This window comes from Diabrotica undecimpunctata, chromosome 2 (genome assembly GCF_040954645.1).
Source record: "Diabrotica undecimpunctata isolate CICGRU chromosome 2, icDiaUnde3, whole genome shotgun sequence".
In the NCBI taxonomy this organism is placed as follows: Eukaryota; Metazoa; Arthropoda; class Insecta; order Coleoptera; family Chrysomelidae; genus Diabrotica; species Diabrotica undecimpunctata.
In genome coordinates this window covers 162,221,294-162,238,815 of record NC_092804.1, presented here as the reverse complement: position 1 = coordinate 162,238,815, position 17,522 = coordinate 162,221,294, and the positions used below count along the sequence as shown (strand labels likewise).

Genomic DNA, 17,522 nt, shown 5'->3' with positions numbered 1-17,522 from the left:
TCTTCTATCGAAGGTTGGAAATCATCATGGCTATGCGGACTCTGTTGACTGCCGCTCTAAAAAGTTCTGCACTACTGCATTCAAACCATTTCCTTAAGTTCTTAAGCCAGGATATTCTTCGTCTTCCACATTTCGCTTTCCTCGGATTTTGCCTTGCATAATAAGTTGTAATAATGCGTATTTTTGCCCTCTCATCACATGTCCTAAGTACTCAAGTTTTCGTCTTGTGATAGTTAATATTATTTTCGCCTCATTTCCTATCCTTCTAGTTACTTCCACGTTTGACATTCTTTGAATCCATGATATTCGTAAGATTCTTCTGTAACACCAAAATTCAAAGGCGGCCAACTTATTCAGATGGACTTGTTTTAGTGTTCACGCTTCCAAGCCATAAAGAAGAGTAGAGAACACGTAACATCGAAGCATTCTCAGGCGTAGTTCTAACCTTATATCCCGAAAACAAAGAAACTTTTTAAGTTTTTGCTTTGGTTTTATGGCAAATTTATAGAGGAGAAAAATACAATTTCCCATGACTCACGATAAAGGGAAGGTTAGAGGAAACAGGTGCCCAAGGAGAAGAAAATGCTCGTAATTAAAGAATATAAGAGACTGGACAGAACTTTATCGAAATTATCGCGAACCTTTAGTAATGGAAAAGGCGCCTTAATAAGGACACATCGGGAGGAGGAAAATGTTTCTTACTAAGAAATATAAAAGATCTGACAGATGATGATAAAAATTCACTGCTTAGAACTGCCCCAGACAGAATTACTTCAGTACAATGATAACCAAGCTTAAATAATGGAGAGTGCATCTACTGAAGAAGAAGAAAAGGTATTAATATATTATTTACCAGTTTGTTACGTACTTTAATTTCTATGTTGTTATCATAATTAATGTCTAGACATGTCTATAATTATTAATACATTAGAACTTTTGTAATACATATTTTCTATTATTCTAGTTATGAATAATTGTGTGAACTTCATGCATTTTACGTTCTTCAAGTTCAAGTTAAGTTCATAATCATAACTGATTGTTCAATCGTTCGGTAATTCTTTGTTGCTCTTGCATGTTATCTGCTAATAATAGGGTAGAGTCGGCGTATCAAATAATTCCATTTATCAAAATCATTTTCTCCGATTACCTACTCTGAAGAGGTAATAAATAAAAGGAAACTAAATAGGATATTTCTCACATCTTTCTTAACGACTCTATAAACTTGGATGTGTCTTTTTCACTCTGGTGTGTAATTTATAATAGATATATTCTATTTTTAAGAACTTCCTTACGTGAATTAAGTATGCTAAAATTGACCAAAATACTGCAAAGATTTCAGGTTAATAAGCCAAGTTCTGGAGACATTTCTTCGTATAATTCACGGCAGCATAACTAGAAGGTGTGTCTAGAATTCGGTTTTATTAAATGATTAGAACTAGAGAAGCTCTGTTATTGTTACAACTCTTGGTTCAAAAGTGTTACGATCAATTACAGGATGTTTTATGTTTCATCGACTCCAGGAGAGCCTTCGATAATGTCACACATGACCTACTGATACAGAGATTACGAGAGATCCGTATATAAGGAAAGAACAAAATCTGGAATTACTTGGCAGAGCTGAAAATTAATAATGATCTATAAACTAAACCATTGCATGTGCTCGAAGGAGTTCGCCCGGATTGTATCTTCTGCCTTTCGAAAATCGTTAAACTGGTTGTATACCTAGTAATTAGTGTATTCGCGACCAGTCGTAAACGATACAGAAAAAGAAAACTACGTTTAGTTGACAGCTGGTTGTAAGCGCATAGGAGAGAAAGAGAGAGAGATTACGTGATTTCCGGAAAGAAGAAAGGACGTCACTTTCAGACATGTGGTAAAGAAGGAAGGAGTGAGAGAACATAGTGGTGTGGCAAAAAATTAAGTAATTCGGATTTTATCTTAGTCATCCGTACCCAGATTATTAGAAAATAAATAATTAATATCCCCTCGCCGAATGATTTGGGTTATTCGTTAAAAGATATATTAAGTGATTGCGAATAGTTCACGAGGCATGGAAGTATGTTTGTTTCACCTATGCATAAAATTGGAGATATTCTAGCCATCCGTGGTTTATTTACGAAAATATTTACTATTGTCGCTGTAGTACGTTTCGAGTGTGTAGATAGTGGCTCAATAGTGAGAATAGTGATATATCATTCGTTTAAAGTAAAAACTAAAGTCCTGAAATTAATATTTCCACCACCAGAGTAACCAACTCAGTAACTTCTGCTCGATTACATAAACAGGCAATATATCAACAAATACGGCCAAAAACATAAAAAAGAAAGGAATAATACCAGATTTCAGAACAAACAACTCAAGAAAATCTATTAAGAATAACAAGAGCCAAAAGAAAAAGCAATTACAAAGTGGTCTATACAAACTTGAATGTGGCGACTGCCAAAAAACTTACATCGATCAAACTAGTAGAACTTTTAATAAACGTATAGCAGAACATAAAAGGGCTTTCAATAATAGAAAAACAGGTTCTTCGTACGCACTTCACCTTCGAGATCATTCATTCGAATCTTTCTTTTAATGACCAATTTCAAACTCTTCCCATTAAAAAAAAAGACCTTAAGTTATCTTTATTATAGTCTACCTAGTCAAACTTGAGATAAACCACTCAACTCCTCAACTTATTTAGTTGAAGACTATAAAGTGTAAATACATACCAAAAAAGGATCAGTTGCGAAAAGCACTCTGCCGAAGCAGCTATAGTGATAATAAACTGTAATAAATTTTGTGGAAGTGTTGAAAACAAAATTTTCCAGTGTTTTATTGTTAGATAAAATGAATTTCCATCAAGTAACGGTCGAATCACTTAAATAAATTTGGGAATAAATAAATAGATGGTGTGCATTTAAATGATGTCTCCAGCATTGGAAGAGTTAGCGGTTATAGTGGCAAATCTTTCTCTACCTTCCGCTGATCTGATAAGTCCTTAAAGCTTGCACGACTTCCAATACCACATTTCCCTCTATTTTACCGTTAATGATTATCGTTATTAATTTTCGTGGCATATCACTAAATCAAATAGGTAGTTTTTCTTATTTTAATCGTTATAAATAAATATTTATCTATATTTAATCTGTTTAGGACTTCCTCATTTGTTTTTCGCGCCTTACAGTCACATTTTGAATGTTTTTAATTTATTCAGACTTTATATCTGCTAAAACTGTTTTAACTGCTCTAAAGGTAAATTATTTAATGTTAGACTCTGAGGTGCGTTTTATTTTTATTAAAAATAATTTAAATGTTTTTTCAGTAAAAAAAACAAATTTCGCTTTTATCGTCGAATTATGAAGCCGGTTTTTTTATTTAGGGTAAACAACAATGTCATCTGCGTAAATACTAGCTTTAATGGGTGCTTTAATTATATCGATAATACAGTAAAACCTCCCTTAACCGAAACCTTTTTAACCGAAACATCGTTTAACCGAAACGGTTGACAGTTTCAATAATTTCGTCAATAAAAAGTAAATTTTTATCGCAAAACGTAAACAATTCCATTAATTTCACTCACCGATTGATGCCTATGTGTGTTGGGAAATCAAGCCATTTCCAAATCAAATCATTTTAAAGAAGCCAAAAAAGCTCATGGCTGTCGACCACTTTATTTTCAGAATGGTTCGAAAATGAATTCGTTCCAATTGTACAATCCTTTTTAAAATCAAAAACCTTCCCATCAAAGCATTGTTGCTTGTTGGCCAACTCACCCTCAAAATCTACAAAATGGTGACAATTGTCAGATTTTTGCCACCGAATGTCACGAGCTTAATTCAGCCGTTAGACGAGGGAGTAATAGAGACATTATAGAGGAGCATTCTTAAGACATCTGTTATTACAGGAGACGCATGAATCCAAAAGTGTTAGGAAATTCTCAAATCTTTAACAATGAAACATGTTGTTTATTGGTGTGCTGAGTTGTGGGCCAAGATCAAATCTTCAAATGCTGGAACAAACTTTTTGATGGGATTTTGATTGGCGATCCCGAAGAAGAAAATGGTAAAGGAACGACAGAAGAAATTAAACTTAAAAAAAAAAATTTGCCGGGATGTGACGAAATTAACCAAGAAGAGATACGTGAGTGGTTAGTAGCCGATTACTCAGAAAGTGAATGTTCTTGTGAAGTTCTTCATCCAGACAACCTGAGCGTATCAGACGCCGAAGATGACGACCCAACAGACAACAGGCAGCACGGGACCGCCGACGAGATTTTCAATGCCTTAGAGGTAAGAATTTTATACAGTAGGCCTAATTAGTTAGGAACACGACAAGGTTCTTAATTTTTGTTGTCATTGCTAAAGTTTTGTCCTTTTCAGATTGCTTTACGTTTTGTCGAACAATCGAATGAGGCAAACTCATGACGTTCTGCAAATCAACGATGGAGAGATATAGCTGCTAAACATCGTTTTCAAACGAAAACGCAAAAGAAAATAGAAGATTTCTTTAAAAAAGAATGTTAAACTTGTTTATTTTCCGTGATTTTATTACTTTATTCTGTATTAACTTATTAGAAAACATTATGAAATCACCTCATAGTATTTTTTAACACCAATACTTTGACCAAGAATACTATAAAAACAATGTTATTTTTAACGGAAATTCTTGTTATCCGAAACGGCCTTCCCCCCAATTATTATTTCGGTTAACGGAGGTTTTACTGTACTATTGAAAGCGATTAAGACTAAAGTTGGACTAAGAATCGAACCTTAAGGGATTCCATTGTCTAATATCTTGGATGAGCTTGTAACACCATTTATTCTAACTTAAATTGACCAATTTTTTTCATAAATGCGAGTATGTGACCTTGAATGCCACAATCTTTCAATGTTTGTAGAATACAGTGCCTCCATGCTCTATCGTAGACTTGGATTATATCGAAAAATATTGCTAATTAGTTTTTGGTTATTTGCAAAAGCTTCATTAATTGAAGTCTGTAATGCAACGTGATTGTCTAATGTGGATCTACCTCTTCGAAAACCACTTCGAAAGAGAGTGAGAAAATTATTTTTTTTTAAGTAAGTACCATATAAGGTGAAGGTTTAAAATTTTTTCTAGGATCTTGCTCATGCAACATGTAAGAGAGATAGGTTGGTAAGAGGTGGGTTGTGTTTCGGTTTGTTAGGCTTAATAATGGGAAGGATTATTGCTTGAGACCAGAGGTCTGGGAATTCAGGCTTTAGAATATAGGTATTAAATAAATCTAACCGAATTAATTTGGCTCCGAATGGTAAGTTTTTTATGAAGATTGGTAGAATATCGTCTGCTCCTGCAGACTTGTTTTTTAGATTTGAGAGAGAAAACTCCAACTCTTGAAGATTTATAGTAGCATTAAAAAGGGCTGTCAGAGTTGTTAATGGAGATTATAGAAGCTTCTATGTTTTTCTTGTATGTTAGGGATTCGTAAGAAATATTTAAGTAGCTAGAATTTTGTAAATAGACATCAGCTAAAGCTTCCGCGATTGTATTTTTTCAAGTAATTAATTAATTATTGTGTGATAAGGTGTTTATGTCTAAAAGAATTGAGCCTTTAAGTTTACGAATTTTAGTCCAAATGTTTTTTTGTTAGTGACATGAAAATTTTCTTACTTTTTCGTATATATTTTCTATTACTTCTATTTTTTTTCATTTCTCGTCTAACCATTTCTCTTTTTCTTCTTTTATTTTTATCCGTACTTATCTATTTAGAGCTTTGTATTCTATTGTGGTGTTATTAACTTCTTTCATCCATTACATCTAAAACGTATGATGGACACTCAATATTTTCTTGCTCTTGAAATTCCTTCGTGTGAATTAACCACAATGGTCTTGTTCCCTTCTTATATTTATATTCTAGTTGTTATTTTATTTCTAATAGTTTCATTTTTGTTTCTTATTCTTGTCCAAACAGCGAATTTTAATGTTAATAATAAATGACGTGCTAAAATGTCATAATTGTCAAAAGAGCAGGTCAGCGCTACAATTAAATATCTGTAAGGCAACAAGTAATTCCACATTATATCTATAATTTTTATGTTTTTAGATGTTGGTGATGGTGAATATCCTGCAAAGTAAACACAAAATGCAATTTAAAATTAAATCACGAATTAAGATCGGATTTGGATCATGAACCTACTCTCTATTTATATTAGTATTAATGAAGCCAATAAAATAATTAATATAAAAAACAAAACATACGTTGAATAAACTAAAGTAAGGTCAGTGAGCGTAGCCAAACATTTCATAGACGATGTGAAAACCTCTGTAGAAACAACTAAAAAAAATCACTAACTGAATAGTATAAATACATCAATTATGAATGTATTTTAACACTTGTATTTAGACAATAGCTTAATAAAGTTTTTATTCTGTAATAAATGGTGTCATTCTCATGGAAGATTAAAGGGTGCAAAAAAACTTATAGGAACGAAATAAATAGACAATGACACTAACATATTTAAGACTTAATCTAAATGTGGTTTAAAAACAGGATGATATAAAAGATATTAAAAAGCTTTATGATTCAAAAGACTATTATTATTTGACGGTTCTTTGAGATATACGTATAAGAGATATGAGCTAACAAAGGCTGCTAAAAATAAAATGTGGCATATATCTTTAAAATTAATGATAATATTCCTACTTAGAGGGTATAATAAGGAAATGTAGCCAAGGAGCTAAAAGAATATGTAGGTACAGATAACTACAAAGGATGTCCAGTTCATAATTAGTAAACGACGTTGAACTTATTACGTCTACGGAAAAGAAGCTAAAAGATAATATAAACTTATGGTATAAATAACTTGCGGCTTGAGAGTTAAAACTAAATAAAGAGACAAGAGGATATAAACTTGAATATAAAGATAAAGATACTGTAAACCGTATAGCTCGCAGATACCGCGCAGGGGCTCCAAAGAATGATGGATAATGTAGAAACATGTTACCAATACGACCTAAGATTAAATTGTAGAAGACAAAAATAATGATCATTAGTAAGAACACCAACATAAGCGCCCAAAATACAATAAACGATTATATAGATAATAGTCTAGGTGCCAGGCGACATACTGTATCACTCATACATAACAGGCTACAATTTTTAGGATAGCTTCATAAGACCTCGACCCCCAAATATCTCTTGGGATACTTTCGGTACCGGGTGCTTTTTCTCTCCAGCTTATGCAAAAGTGGTCATTTTTAAGTGATGTATCAAATTTATTAATAACGTGTTGCTGTTTAATGAATACAAAAATCGACTTCGTGAAATATCCGAAAAAAATCTTGTCCCACAAAAATTTTGGTTCCATAAGGGAGTCCACCAAACTAAACATGCCAAAAAAACAACTTCAAAAAATTTAGTAATAACAAGCTGATTTTCTCTGTATCGTTTAATTATAACGTGAAAAATACTATTTTTACATTGTCCGACAAAATGTACTCTCCGATTTTTCCGTCCGACAGTGAAAATCGGCTTTTCCACGAGTCTGTGGAAATTTATTAATAACGTTTTTCTTTTATGATTTTTAGTTTTTAAATGAAGAGTACAACCTAATGAATGAATTGTGCGACAAAAAAATAGGGCCTTTTATCTAAAAATTAAAAAAAAGATACAGTCGAGATTACTTTTTTGTAGAATGTGTGAGCATTAAAATTGTAGATATATCCTATTTATAAATAACAAGCTGATTTTTTCAAAGCTGTTTTATAAAATCTCGTAGTATACAAATGCAGAATTGACGGACAAGAATCTTTTTCCGATTTTTCAGTCGGACACGTTCCGTCGTACCCTTCGCTAAAATTGTGTATATAAATTTTTTTTTAATTGTAAAACTTGCGTTTTTATTTATTACTATCTTTGACATTACTATTTATGATGGATTTTACTTGCTACATACTTTAACAAGATTACCTCAAAAGTATGCAGCAATTTCTAAATACGTTTTTTTACATACATACAAATTTCTATTCTTTGAAAGAAAAGAAGTTCATATCATATTTGACAAATACAACTCATCAACTATTAAAGACCAAGAACATCAGTTGAGAGGAGAAGAGAGTAATATTTAGTATGATGACAAAAGAGAAAATATGCGCTCAACAGATTTTGGCAAATTATTAAGATATAGAAATTTTAAAGAAAAGTTTGTGGAATTTCTCATTGAAGACTGGTGCAACGACAAATTTGCTGAGAAATGTAAAGGAAAAATATTATAATTGTTACGTGTATGAAGTTTTCAACAATCGAATGAAGATATCTGTAGATTATAATTCATCTTGTACACATGAAGAATCAGATACAAAGATTATACACCATATTTGCCAGATGAACACGAACTACCGAGTGACAGTTCGTTGTACCGATTCTGACATTCCTATAATTATGTTATCTAATATGGAATTTTTAAAATCTAATGTGGAAGTAATTATAGATATGTCAACCAACAGAAAAAAAAAGGAATATTTTAATAGCAATGATATTTATCAAAATTATGGAGAGCAAATGACACAAGCTCTAACAGTATGTCATGTATTTACTGGCAATGATTATAACCCTGCATTTTATAGAAAAGAAAAGAAGAGGCCATTTGATATTTTGAAGAAAAACGAGAGATACCAGGTAGCCAGCCTTCCTGGATCTTTTAAGAATCCCTCCATCTAAAATGAATACTTCAAACCCAACATTTAAAGTCATTAAAGAACTTATTTGTAAAGTTTATTCCTTAAGCAGCAAAGACGTCAACATGGGGCGAGTTGAGCTCTTCGAGACGGCTTTTGGAAACAAAAATCACGATGAAATGGTAATAAAAGCTCAGTTAAGAGGTCTCGATGCATCAAGTATGCCTCCATCTAAAGAAGAGCTATTGTAACAAATTAAAAGAACAATTTATATATGCAGTGTGTGGTGCAAGGCACATTTAAGATCACCAACAAATTTAAAACCTGAAAATTGTGGATGGACACTGATAGAAGAAAAATATTACCACCACGATTGAGGGTTTGATGGCCCTCAATGTCCTCTATTTGATGACATATCTTCAAATATATCAGGTAATAATGTTTTATGCTTGTTATTTGTATTTGAAATATAGTACTTGTAAAAAATCATAATCTATTATTATTTCAGATACGGAAAGTCAAAATGAAGGGAACGTTGAGGACTCTATTAGTTCAAGTGATAAAGAGTTAAATAACAGTTCTGATGAAGAATGACAAAAAAAGTTTAATTATTTAATTATTTTTTATTGTATAGGTACATAATATATTCGGATATTTCACGAAGTAGACTTTTGTATTCATTAAACAGCAACACGTTATTAATAAATTTGATACATCACTTCAAAATGACCACTTTTGGATAAGCTGGAGAGAAAAAGCACCCGGTACCGAAAGTATCCCAAGAGATATTTGGGGGTCGAGGTCTTATGAAGCTATCCTGAAAATTGTAGCCTGTTATGTATGAGTGATACAGTATGTCGCCTGGCACCTAGACTATAAACCGTTAGAAAGAGTTGAAAAAATTTGCTATGTGGGCTGTAATTTTAAGGATACCTGGAATTATAGCTACGAAATAAAGAGGTTAAAAAATAAACAACATTTTTCTGTTTTTCTTAAAATTTGAAAATATCACTTGGTCCCTTTAAGAAATAATCGATTCAATTATGTTCCTTCTGCAGTAAAATTCATTGAATAATTTTAAAATAATTCTGTTAATTGTGTAGTAAAATATACAATTAATGAATTTTATTATTATGCACAATAACTCATACCTTAGTTATATTTTTGAAGTAATTTTAATTATGTTGGAAAACCCATTATTCGATCATAATAAAAATGACAATCCCCTTTTGGTTAAAACTTAACTGCGAAGAATAGTATATATCGATTTTTTTAGCGTTAAGACAGACTTAATACATTCATTGTTTAATCTAGTTAAAGATGACGAATGTTTTTTCAATGCTACGTAATGTACCTGTACACTTTTCGACATTTAACACTCATTAACAATAGCCAATAACATTAATTAGTCTTTATCTACACAAATTGAAACCGCCTTTTGTGACTCACGTGTTTTCCATGTTTATTGTGCTTGATTAAAACAAAACTTATATACACATGTTTACCTTGAACAGTTAAATCTCACGTAACGTTACCGAAAAATATACACAGCAGCTGATTACATTTGTATTAAAGCTAAATAAAAAAACACTTTCTAACCTGAATATTTGAGAATCGTGTTGTTGTTATTGTTGACAGATGATTTTTTGTTGCTATTCTTGATTAAGATAGGGTGTGGAGGAGGTTTTAATTCTTGGGAACGGGCAAGAGATAACACTGCCGAATTTTTCGACTTCGGTAACGTATCCGCTTTTATTATAAATTTATTTCCGCGCGTTTTTACGCGAATTTTAGGCAATGTGCTCATGTTTCTCGTTTGGCACAGGTAAAACTACCTTATCGATTTCCAACAAACAATGACGCATCGTTATCGTTCAAGATAAGCGCGAGAATTTATCAATAGCCGACATTATCTTTACTCCCAAACAGAAAAAAATTCAGAAACAACGTTCGCGACGACGTAAAAACCAGATAATCCCCGACTGCGTTATTCCAACACCTTACAACCGATCCGTCGTTATGTTACTGAGTAGGCTTTGTACGCTAAACGTAAGCGCAAACATCTCTCCGGTTAAACCACTCGAATGCACTGTGTAGTGTTGCCAGGTCGCCCAGAAATCTGTGATTACAGGAATCATCTGGTTAAATGAAATGAATGCGAGTAGCGGTGATTTAAACAAGGTTTCTTAATGTAAACCCATGGCTGCTTTTATATTATGTTTTGCAACCATTTCATTGCACACAAAAGATATAGGGCTGAGTAAAACGATATAATGTTATAAACAAAATAATATGAAAACTCTAAGGTATATTTAAAACTTTTTAAAATGTATTTCTTATATTTTATACGGATAAATTACTGAAACTTTCTCATAATATTAATCTAGAGACATACGGCAAGTTTTGTTTCAAATAACAGATAATTAACGAACCATACATACGAGCATCCCACACTACATATATTACAGATGTTCGAATCAAAAATACTTAGTATGATGAAAGCGATAAGATTCAATATCAAAGAGTTGTGTTACCGATAAAGCTAATAATAATAAACTGTTATAGAATGGAAATCAGCGTACATCTTCAAACTATGACCACACTTCCACAAAAAGGTTGATTTCATTCGGAGGCAAATAGATATTTTATAAAAAATATTTACAGAAAAAGGTCAAATTATGCTTTAACTCCCCCAGAAAGATTCAAAAACATTCAACTCATATTTTACTGGAGTATAAGGAACAAATAAATAATATTCCAATGTTTTACGAACATTTGCAGAATCTAAAAATCTGATTTTGATAACTGATTTTTTTCGAGGAACAAAAATTTCTAAGATAAGTATATTTTACGGTTATCAATAATTGTACAGTCGATTCCATGAATATGATTCCATGATTCTTTTCTTAGCCTCTGGAGAATAGTTATATTACTTATGTGGTGTATATATGAGACCCCCCAACATACGTCGGTAGCACCACATTTCAAATGCCTCCAATCGTTTTATGGCATCTTCTGTAATGCTCCAGCTTTCTACTCTATAGAAGATGACACTAAAGACGTAACATCTAGGAATTCTTATGCGTATATTGATACTTAAAGATTGGTTGCAGAGAATCTTCCTAAGGCTGTTAAAAGAGCTTCTGGCTTTTTCAATACGAGATTTTATTTCGTAGCTGTGATCCCAAATATCCTTAATATTGCAGCCGAAATAGCATATTTTACCACTATTTCTAACGGTGTATCGCCTATTGTAATTTGGGCGTTTATGTTGGTGTTCTTGCTAATGATCATTATTTTCGTCTTCTTGCAATTACGTTTTAGGCCGTATTTGTTACATGTTTCTACAAAGTTATCCATCATCAATCCGTAAAATACTTTCGAAACACAATTCAGATTTCTTCTTTAATCTGAGCCTTCTAAAAATTGCAAGGCAAAACAGACATTGATAAAGATGTTAATAGAGACATGGGGAATCTAAACTTTGCATTCCACGACATGTCTCCTCAACTAAGAAGAAATCCTTAGCGAATTGGTTTCTTGTACTCATGCAGAGTAGATCCGAATAAAATGAAAAAGACAGTCAAGATTTGATTTCACGTACAAAGTGTCTATGTATCTGTTTATACGTATTTCGCCCTAATAGGGCTCATCAGAACAGATATTCATAGGCTTTCTCAACGTGAGAAATAAATCTTTTCTGTCTTTAAGAAGCAACAATAAAATGGCTTCGATGTAGACGCAATAGCGACATCTGATAATAGCGACATCTGATAATATTGACATCTCTATTATCTTTATCAACGTCTGTTTTGCCTTGCAATTTTTAGAAGGCTCAGATTAAAGAAGAAATCTGAATTGTGTTTCGAAACTATTTTACGGATTTATTATCAGATGTCGCTATTGCGTCTATATCGAAGCCATTTTATTGTTGCTTCTTAAAGACAGAAAAGATTTATTTTTCACGTTTAGAAAGCCTATGAATAGCTGTTCTGATGAGCCCTATTAGTGCGAAATACGTATAAACAGATACATAGACACTTTGTACGTGAAATCAAATCTTGACTGTCTTTTTCATTTTATCCATCATCTTTTGGAGCCACTGCGTACTATCTGCCAACAACACTGTATCGTCTGCATATCTAATACATTTTTTAAAGGGATTCCACACGATTCTATTGTTTTTCACTGCTTATTGATTTTTGAGGAAATGTAATATTTTCATTAGTTAACCATTGTTTTATTTTATCTACGGTCCAGGCGTTTGTTGGTTACTTATTTAAAATTTCCGAATGGTACGGAGTATTATCCAGTACTGTAACAGATTGTTCGCGTAAACTTGGCAACAGTTTTTCTTTCAACCATTTCAAAAATATCTCTATATTCATATCGTCATGACCGATTTTGATGAAAACACAAGACATCAATAAAACCATGTTTTCCACCTGTATGCTCTATAATAAGTCTCTTTTCCTCTTTATCGATGTGTTTTATGGATTTTATACTCTCGTCCTGCCAAATTCGTTTTATACCGCCTTAAGCAAAAATCCATGTTTCGTCTAAATAAACAAAGCAAAAACATTATTTTTTAAATTCTTTTATAAAGGACACTAGCTCTTTCACACAAAGTCTTTCTATTGTCTTTTTTGTTTAACTTAAACTCAATCTGTCCCAAAACTCTCCAGAGACATATACTGGAAATTTCAAATACAGTTTTCTTTCTTTAAATTTCAGTAACACTGAATCTAAAGAAACATGTTCCTTATTTTCACGTATTTTATATATGTATAGTCTCACGGATTTCAATTTGCAACCTTCGGGAAGATGTATGGTCTTTGGGTGTCTTTGAGGTTTGTATTGTGCGACAATTTGTCCACTTTCTCTACTTTTTGATTTTTGGACAAACGACTTTTGTTTTGTTTCTCTAATACAGAGTACATCACACATGCTTATAAAAACATAAAACTGTTAGTAAAGGGCCACCATTGGTTTTCTCAGTAGTAAAAGAAGCATGTAGATTAAATATAAAGTTATCTACATCTAAAACACGTCTAGGCATTTTCGGCTTCAATACACAAACACGTTCTTTGAAATTAGAATCAGTACTAAATTATGTCAAACTGACAGTAGATCCTTTTTATCGGAACAATAAATCATTAGAGCAATTTACTTTCGTACTCCGCATGTTGCACAGTAAAATGTTCGTTGTCGCGATAATCTAAAACAGTCATATGCTCATGGAATAGACAGTAAATATAAATCATAAAGACTCAATCTAATAACCTTCAAATTAAAAATTAAATTTTGTACGCAATCTGCGACTTTGAACATTGAATATCTGAAATTTCTGTTACAATACAAATGTAAATCACAAATGAAAACAGCTTAGTAAAATTAATGAATACAAAGACTAAAAAATAGAATACTATGCACTGGTCAACTGGCTTTGTCAAGGCCAAAAACCACAACAAAAACAGTTACTACTTACCCTAGTTTCTAATTGAGTAGATTGTGAAATACTCTATTACTGAAATATTGTAGGTAATTAGATTTGTCCAAAATCAAGAATTGAACAAAAACTAGCTTCTTGGTAAAGCCCCGCGTATAGTACACAACAAAATTGAAAAATTGGAAACTTTACAAAATAAAACTCTGGTAGATGATATATTATCATGAGGATTCCAATACTTAAGAAGAGAAAACCAACATACTGCAACAACTTTTTATTGAATAGAGCATATAAGACATTTGGAGGTTAGGTGGAGGAGCAGATGAAATTGCTCTTTGACAGTAATAAGAAACCTGAATATCGCCCTATAACTATGATTTTGCCACTTTGTAATTTGAAAAATTGATACGTACATTTATCCAGATCTAAACAATTACACCTACGGTATCACAATGATTGAGTTCTGTGGTACTCTTTTGGTGTTATCAAATCTTATTACAATTTTTTTGACGCATCTGGATGTCACGAGCAGTACCATTTCTGGCATGATGTTATAGAGATGTTCACTAGATAGATATATATGGATAGTTTATTTGACTATAAGTTACACAAGGTTTATTTATAGCAACTCAAAAGTACAAATTATAGGACCCAGCTCACCCAGCTGTTTGATGTTTCTACTTAGGAATGACACCAATAGTAGTTGAGGGAATATTTATATTACATCATCTTTCCTTGACGATTTTCTCATCGTATTTATCACGTACATTGTTGTTATATGTATCATCAAACGAATAAGCTTTGATTGTCTGCTCCATTTGTTCACTAGTATGAGATCCGGCCTATTATAAATTAAATAAAAATAATAAAGAATGCAGTTAAACAACATAATTTACTTTTTAGCATTAAAACAAATATTACACCATTATGTGGTAGAAAGGTTTTTGATTATATATATATATATATATATATATATATATATATATATATATATATATATATATTACTTTAAACATTATTATAACTTTAAAAAAATATATAATTTTTTATTGAGTATACAGATTTCAAATATTTTCTATATAAAAAACTATCGGATTTCGCTGTCTTAATTATAATATTTAATAAAACGTGGCAACATCTTTTAATCTAATACAATTCGTATCTTCTAAAAAACACTATAAAATGCACTAAACTCTATGATAAAAACCGGTAATGTGGCCCAACCTATACCAATATTACTTTCCGTTAACCGCTTAACAGTCGATACCAAACCGTACGACTTGGCAACGTGGTCCGCGAGCACACCAAATACCATCGCCGAAAACAAAGGAGCACTTACCTTGACTTGAAGAACAACTACGATCGCCTCCGGAGACTGAGCCTGGAGGGGTCGAAACGCCACTCGTCCTGTCACTTTCGTCTTCTTTCCTTTTAAGGGCCTGAAAATGACAAACGGAAGTTTTTATTAACAAGAAAAAATAATGGATACTTCTAGACAATATATCATTATTAGTACGAAGATCCAAATAGTTTAGGAAACAAAGAGGTCGTATGTTTTGATTTTTAACTTTATACTAAGTACTACCATGATGTACTTACTACCTTCTTTCGTAGCCTAAGAACAATATGGCGATTATTCTTACGAACGAACGACTTTTCTTGTAATCGTCATATTGTTCCTACGAGTTCTCAATCTATTGGTCAATAACTGATAGTTTATTAAACGAAGAAATTGAAAGAAAACTAATAGAACTTAAGAAGACAGTACCTGTAACGATGTCCAAAATAATGAATGCGAAAGTTGCTCTAGCGTTACAAAAGATATTAACTATGTTAAAACAGATGCATCCTTAGGATGCACAGAAAAAGTTAGCTTAACAGGTTACCTAACCAAGTTACCACGTTAGTTAATGTGGCGTACTGAAGGATTTTCAGTAAATCCTAATAAAGGGGCACTTGTTTTATTCAATAATCAGATAACAATTCATATATGAATTGAATAACACTATCATTTTTGAAAGAAAATAAGTATCTCGGAAATACGAAACTTTGTGGAAATTGCTTACGCTGAGCTGGTTCGGCGAAACAACGCAGAAATGACAATAAAACAGTTACAAAGTGCAAAGACTCGCTTGTGTATGAATCGCGGGTTTAATGAGATCGTGCCTCACTTTAGCCTTAGAGGTATAACACTAGACATTCCCCCTACAAATATGTAAGGAGAATCGCTCTAGAATGAGCTTACAGGCTAACTAGGCTCAGTATCTAAAACTCGGCGACCCGACTGGACATCTGTAGATTTTAAAAGTCTGTAAAAAAAGTTGAACTTCCTCGTTCATCATCACATCTCACGTTCATCGTTATATACCAGTGTGAGCTAAGATCACTCAGATCGCAGTGTGGAAAAGTCTACGAGCTCAAACGATCCCTTTGAAAGCCACAATATAGGCAATATGTTTATTTAATATAATTATGGAAATGGGACAAATACAGATATATCTTATTAATATATAATATGTATAAAAACAAAATAAGATGATCAAAAATGCACAGAATAAATATATGCGGCTTATGAATACGAAAAGAAACAGAAATGTCCGACTGAATTAAGCTAGTACCCCAGTCAATGAAGAAAAAAAGCTGACAAAATCTTATACAGACATTTGAAGGCTGTAAAAGGTATATGAGGGGTAGCTGATAAAAAATCCGTGAAGACATACAGCTGATTTTTTTTTGTTTTTTTTTCTTAAATCTTAAAATGTAAAGAACATAGTTTTTTCATATAAAAAGTTTATTATACATACTAGCGAAAAATGTTTCAAATAAAAGTTGTAGATCATAAAAAGATCTTTATTTTGAGTCTCCAAAATAAATTACATAAACAATAATAAAGACGCTTATTTTTGTAGTAATTTATAAATGTTATTAACTTTGTTTTTGCATAAACACATGTAGTATAACAAAAAATTGTGGAAGTTTAAATAGATCGACCAAATAATTTGTAAAATATTCAATTTGTTTATACGGAGAATGATTATTTAAGCAAGTGTGGTAACCCAAACAGTTACTCTAGAGGTATTTTATAAATCGCAATCTATTCTTTATTAAATTTTTTACTAAAAAACAGATTGAAAAAGGACTGACTTATTAGATTCTAAACATTTATAATAACTTTGATATTTCTTTACGCCACATGGTTGTAAGTAGGCTTAATGAAAATCTGGAGAAAAGGCACACTTTCCAAAAAAAAAACCGAACCTTCTATGATCAATAACAAGAAACAAGCTGAGATATTGCAGCGGACAGTTCTCCCCTCCCCTTTTCAGTGGCAATATTTTACGAGTACGTCATTTTAACGGGTTATAACTTTTTACTTCTTCACTGTGTATGCCATATAATAGTTGGATCATAAAATATGGAGCTTCTTTTACAA

The 17,522-nt window shown here is 32.2% G+C and overlaps 1 protein-coding gene across 7 annotated transcripts in view; it reads right to left on the bottom strand.

The window, feature by feature from the left end:
- scrib (scribble planar cell polarity protein) overlaps positions 1 to 17,522 on the bottom strand; it is a 417,253-nt gene that overhangs the window by 151,827 nt on the left and 247,904 nt on the right. For all 7 annotated transcript variants that reach the window (XR_011950110.1, XM_072523901.1, XM_072523904.1 and 4 more), the window contains one exon: positions 15,429 to 15,528. Coding sequence is in view for 6 of the 7 variants with exons in the window: in XM_072523901.1 (XP_072380002.1) it covers positions 15,429 to 15,528 (100 nt within the window). In the remaining variant the exon portion in view is untranslated. The remainder of the gene's footprint in view (positions 1 to 15,428; positions 15,529 to 17,522) is intronic.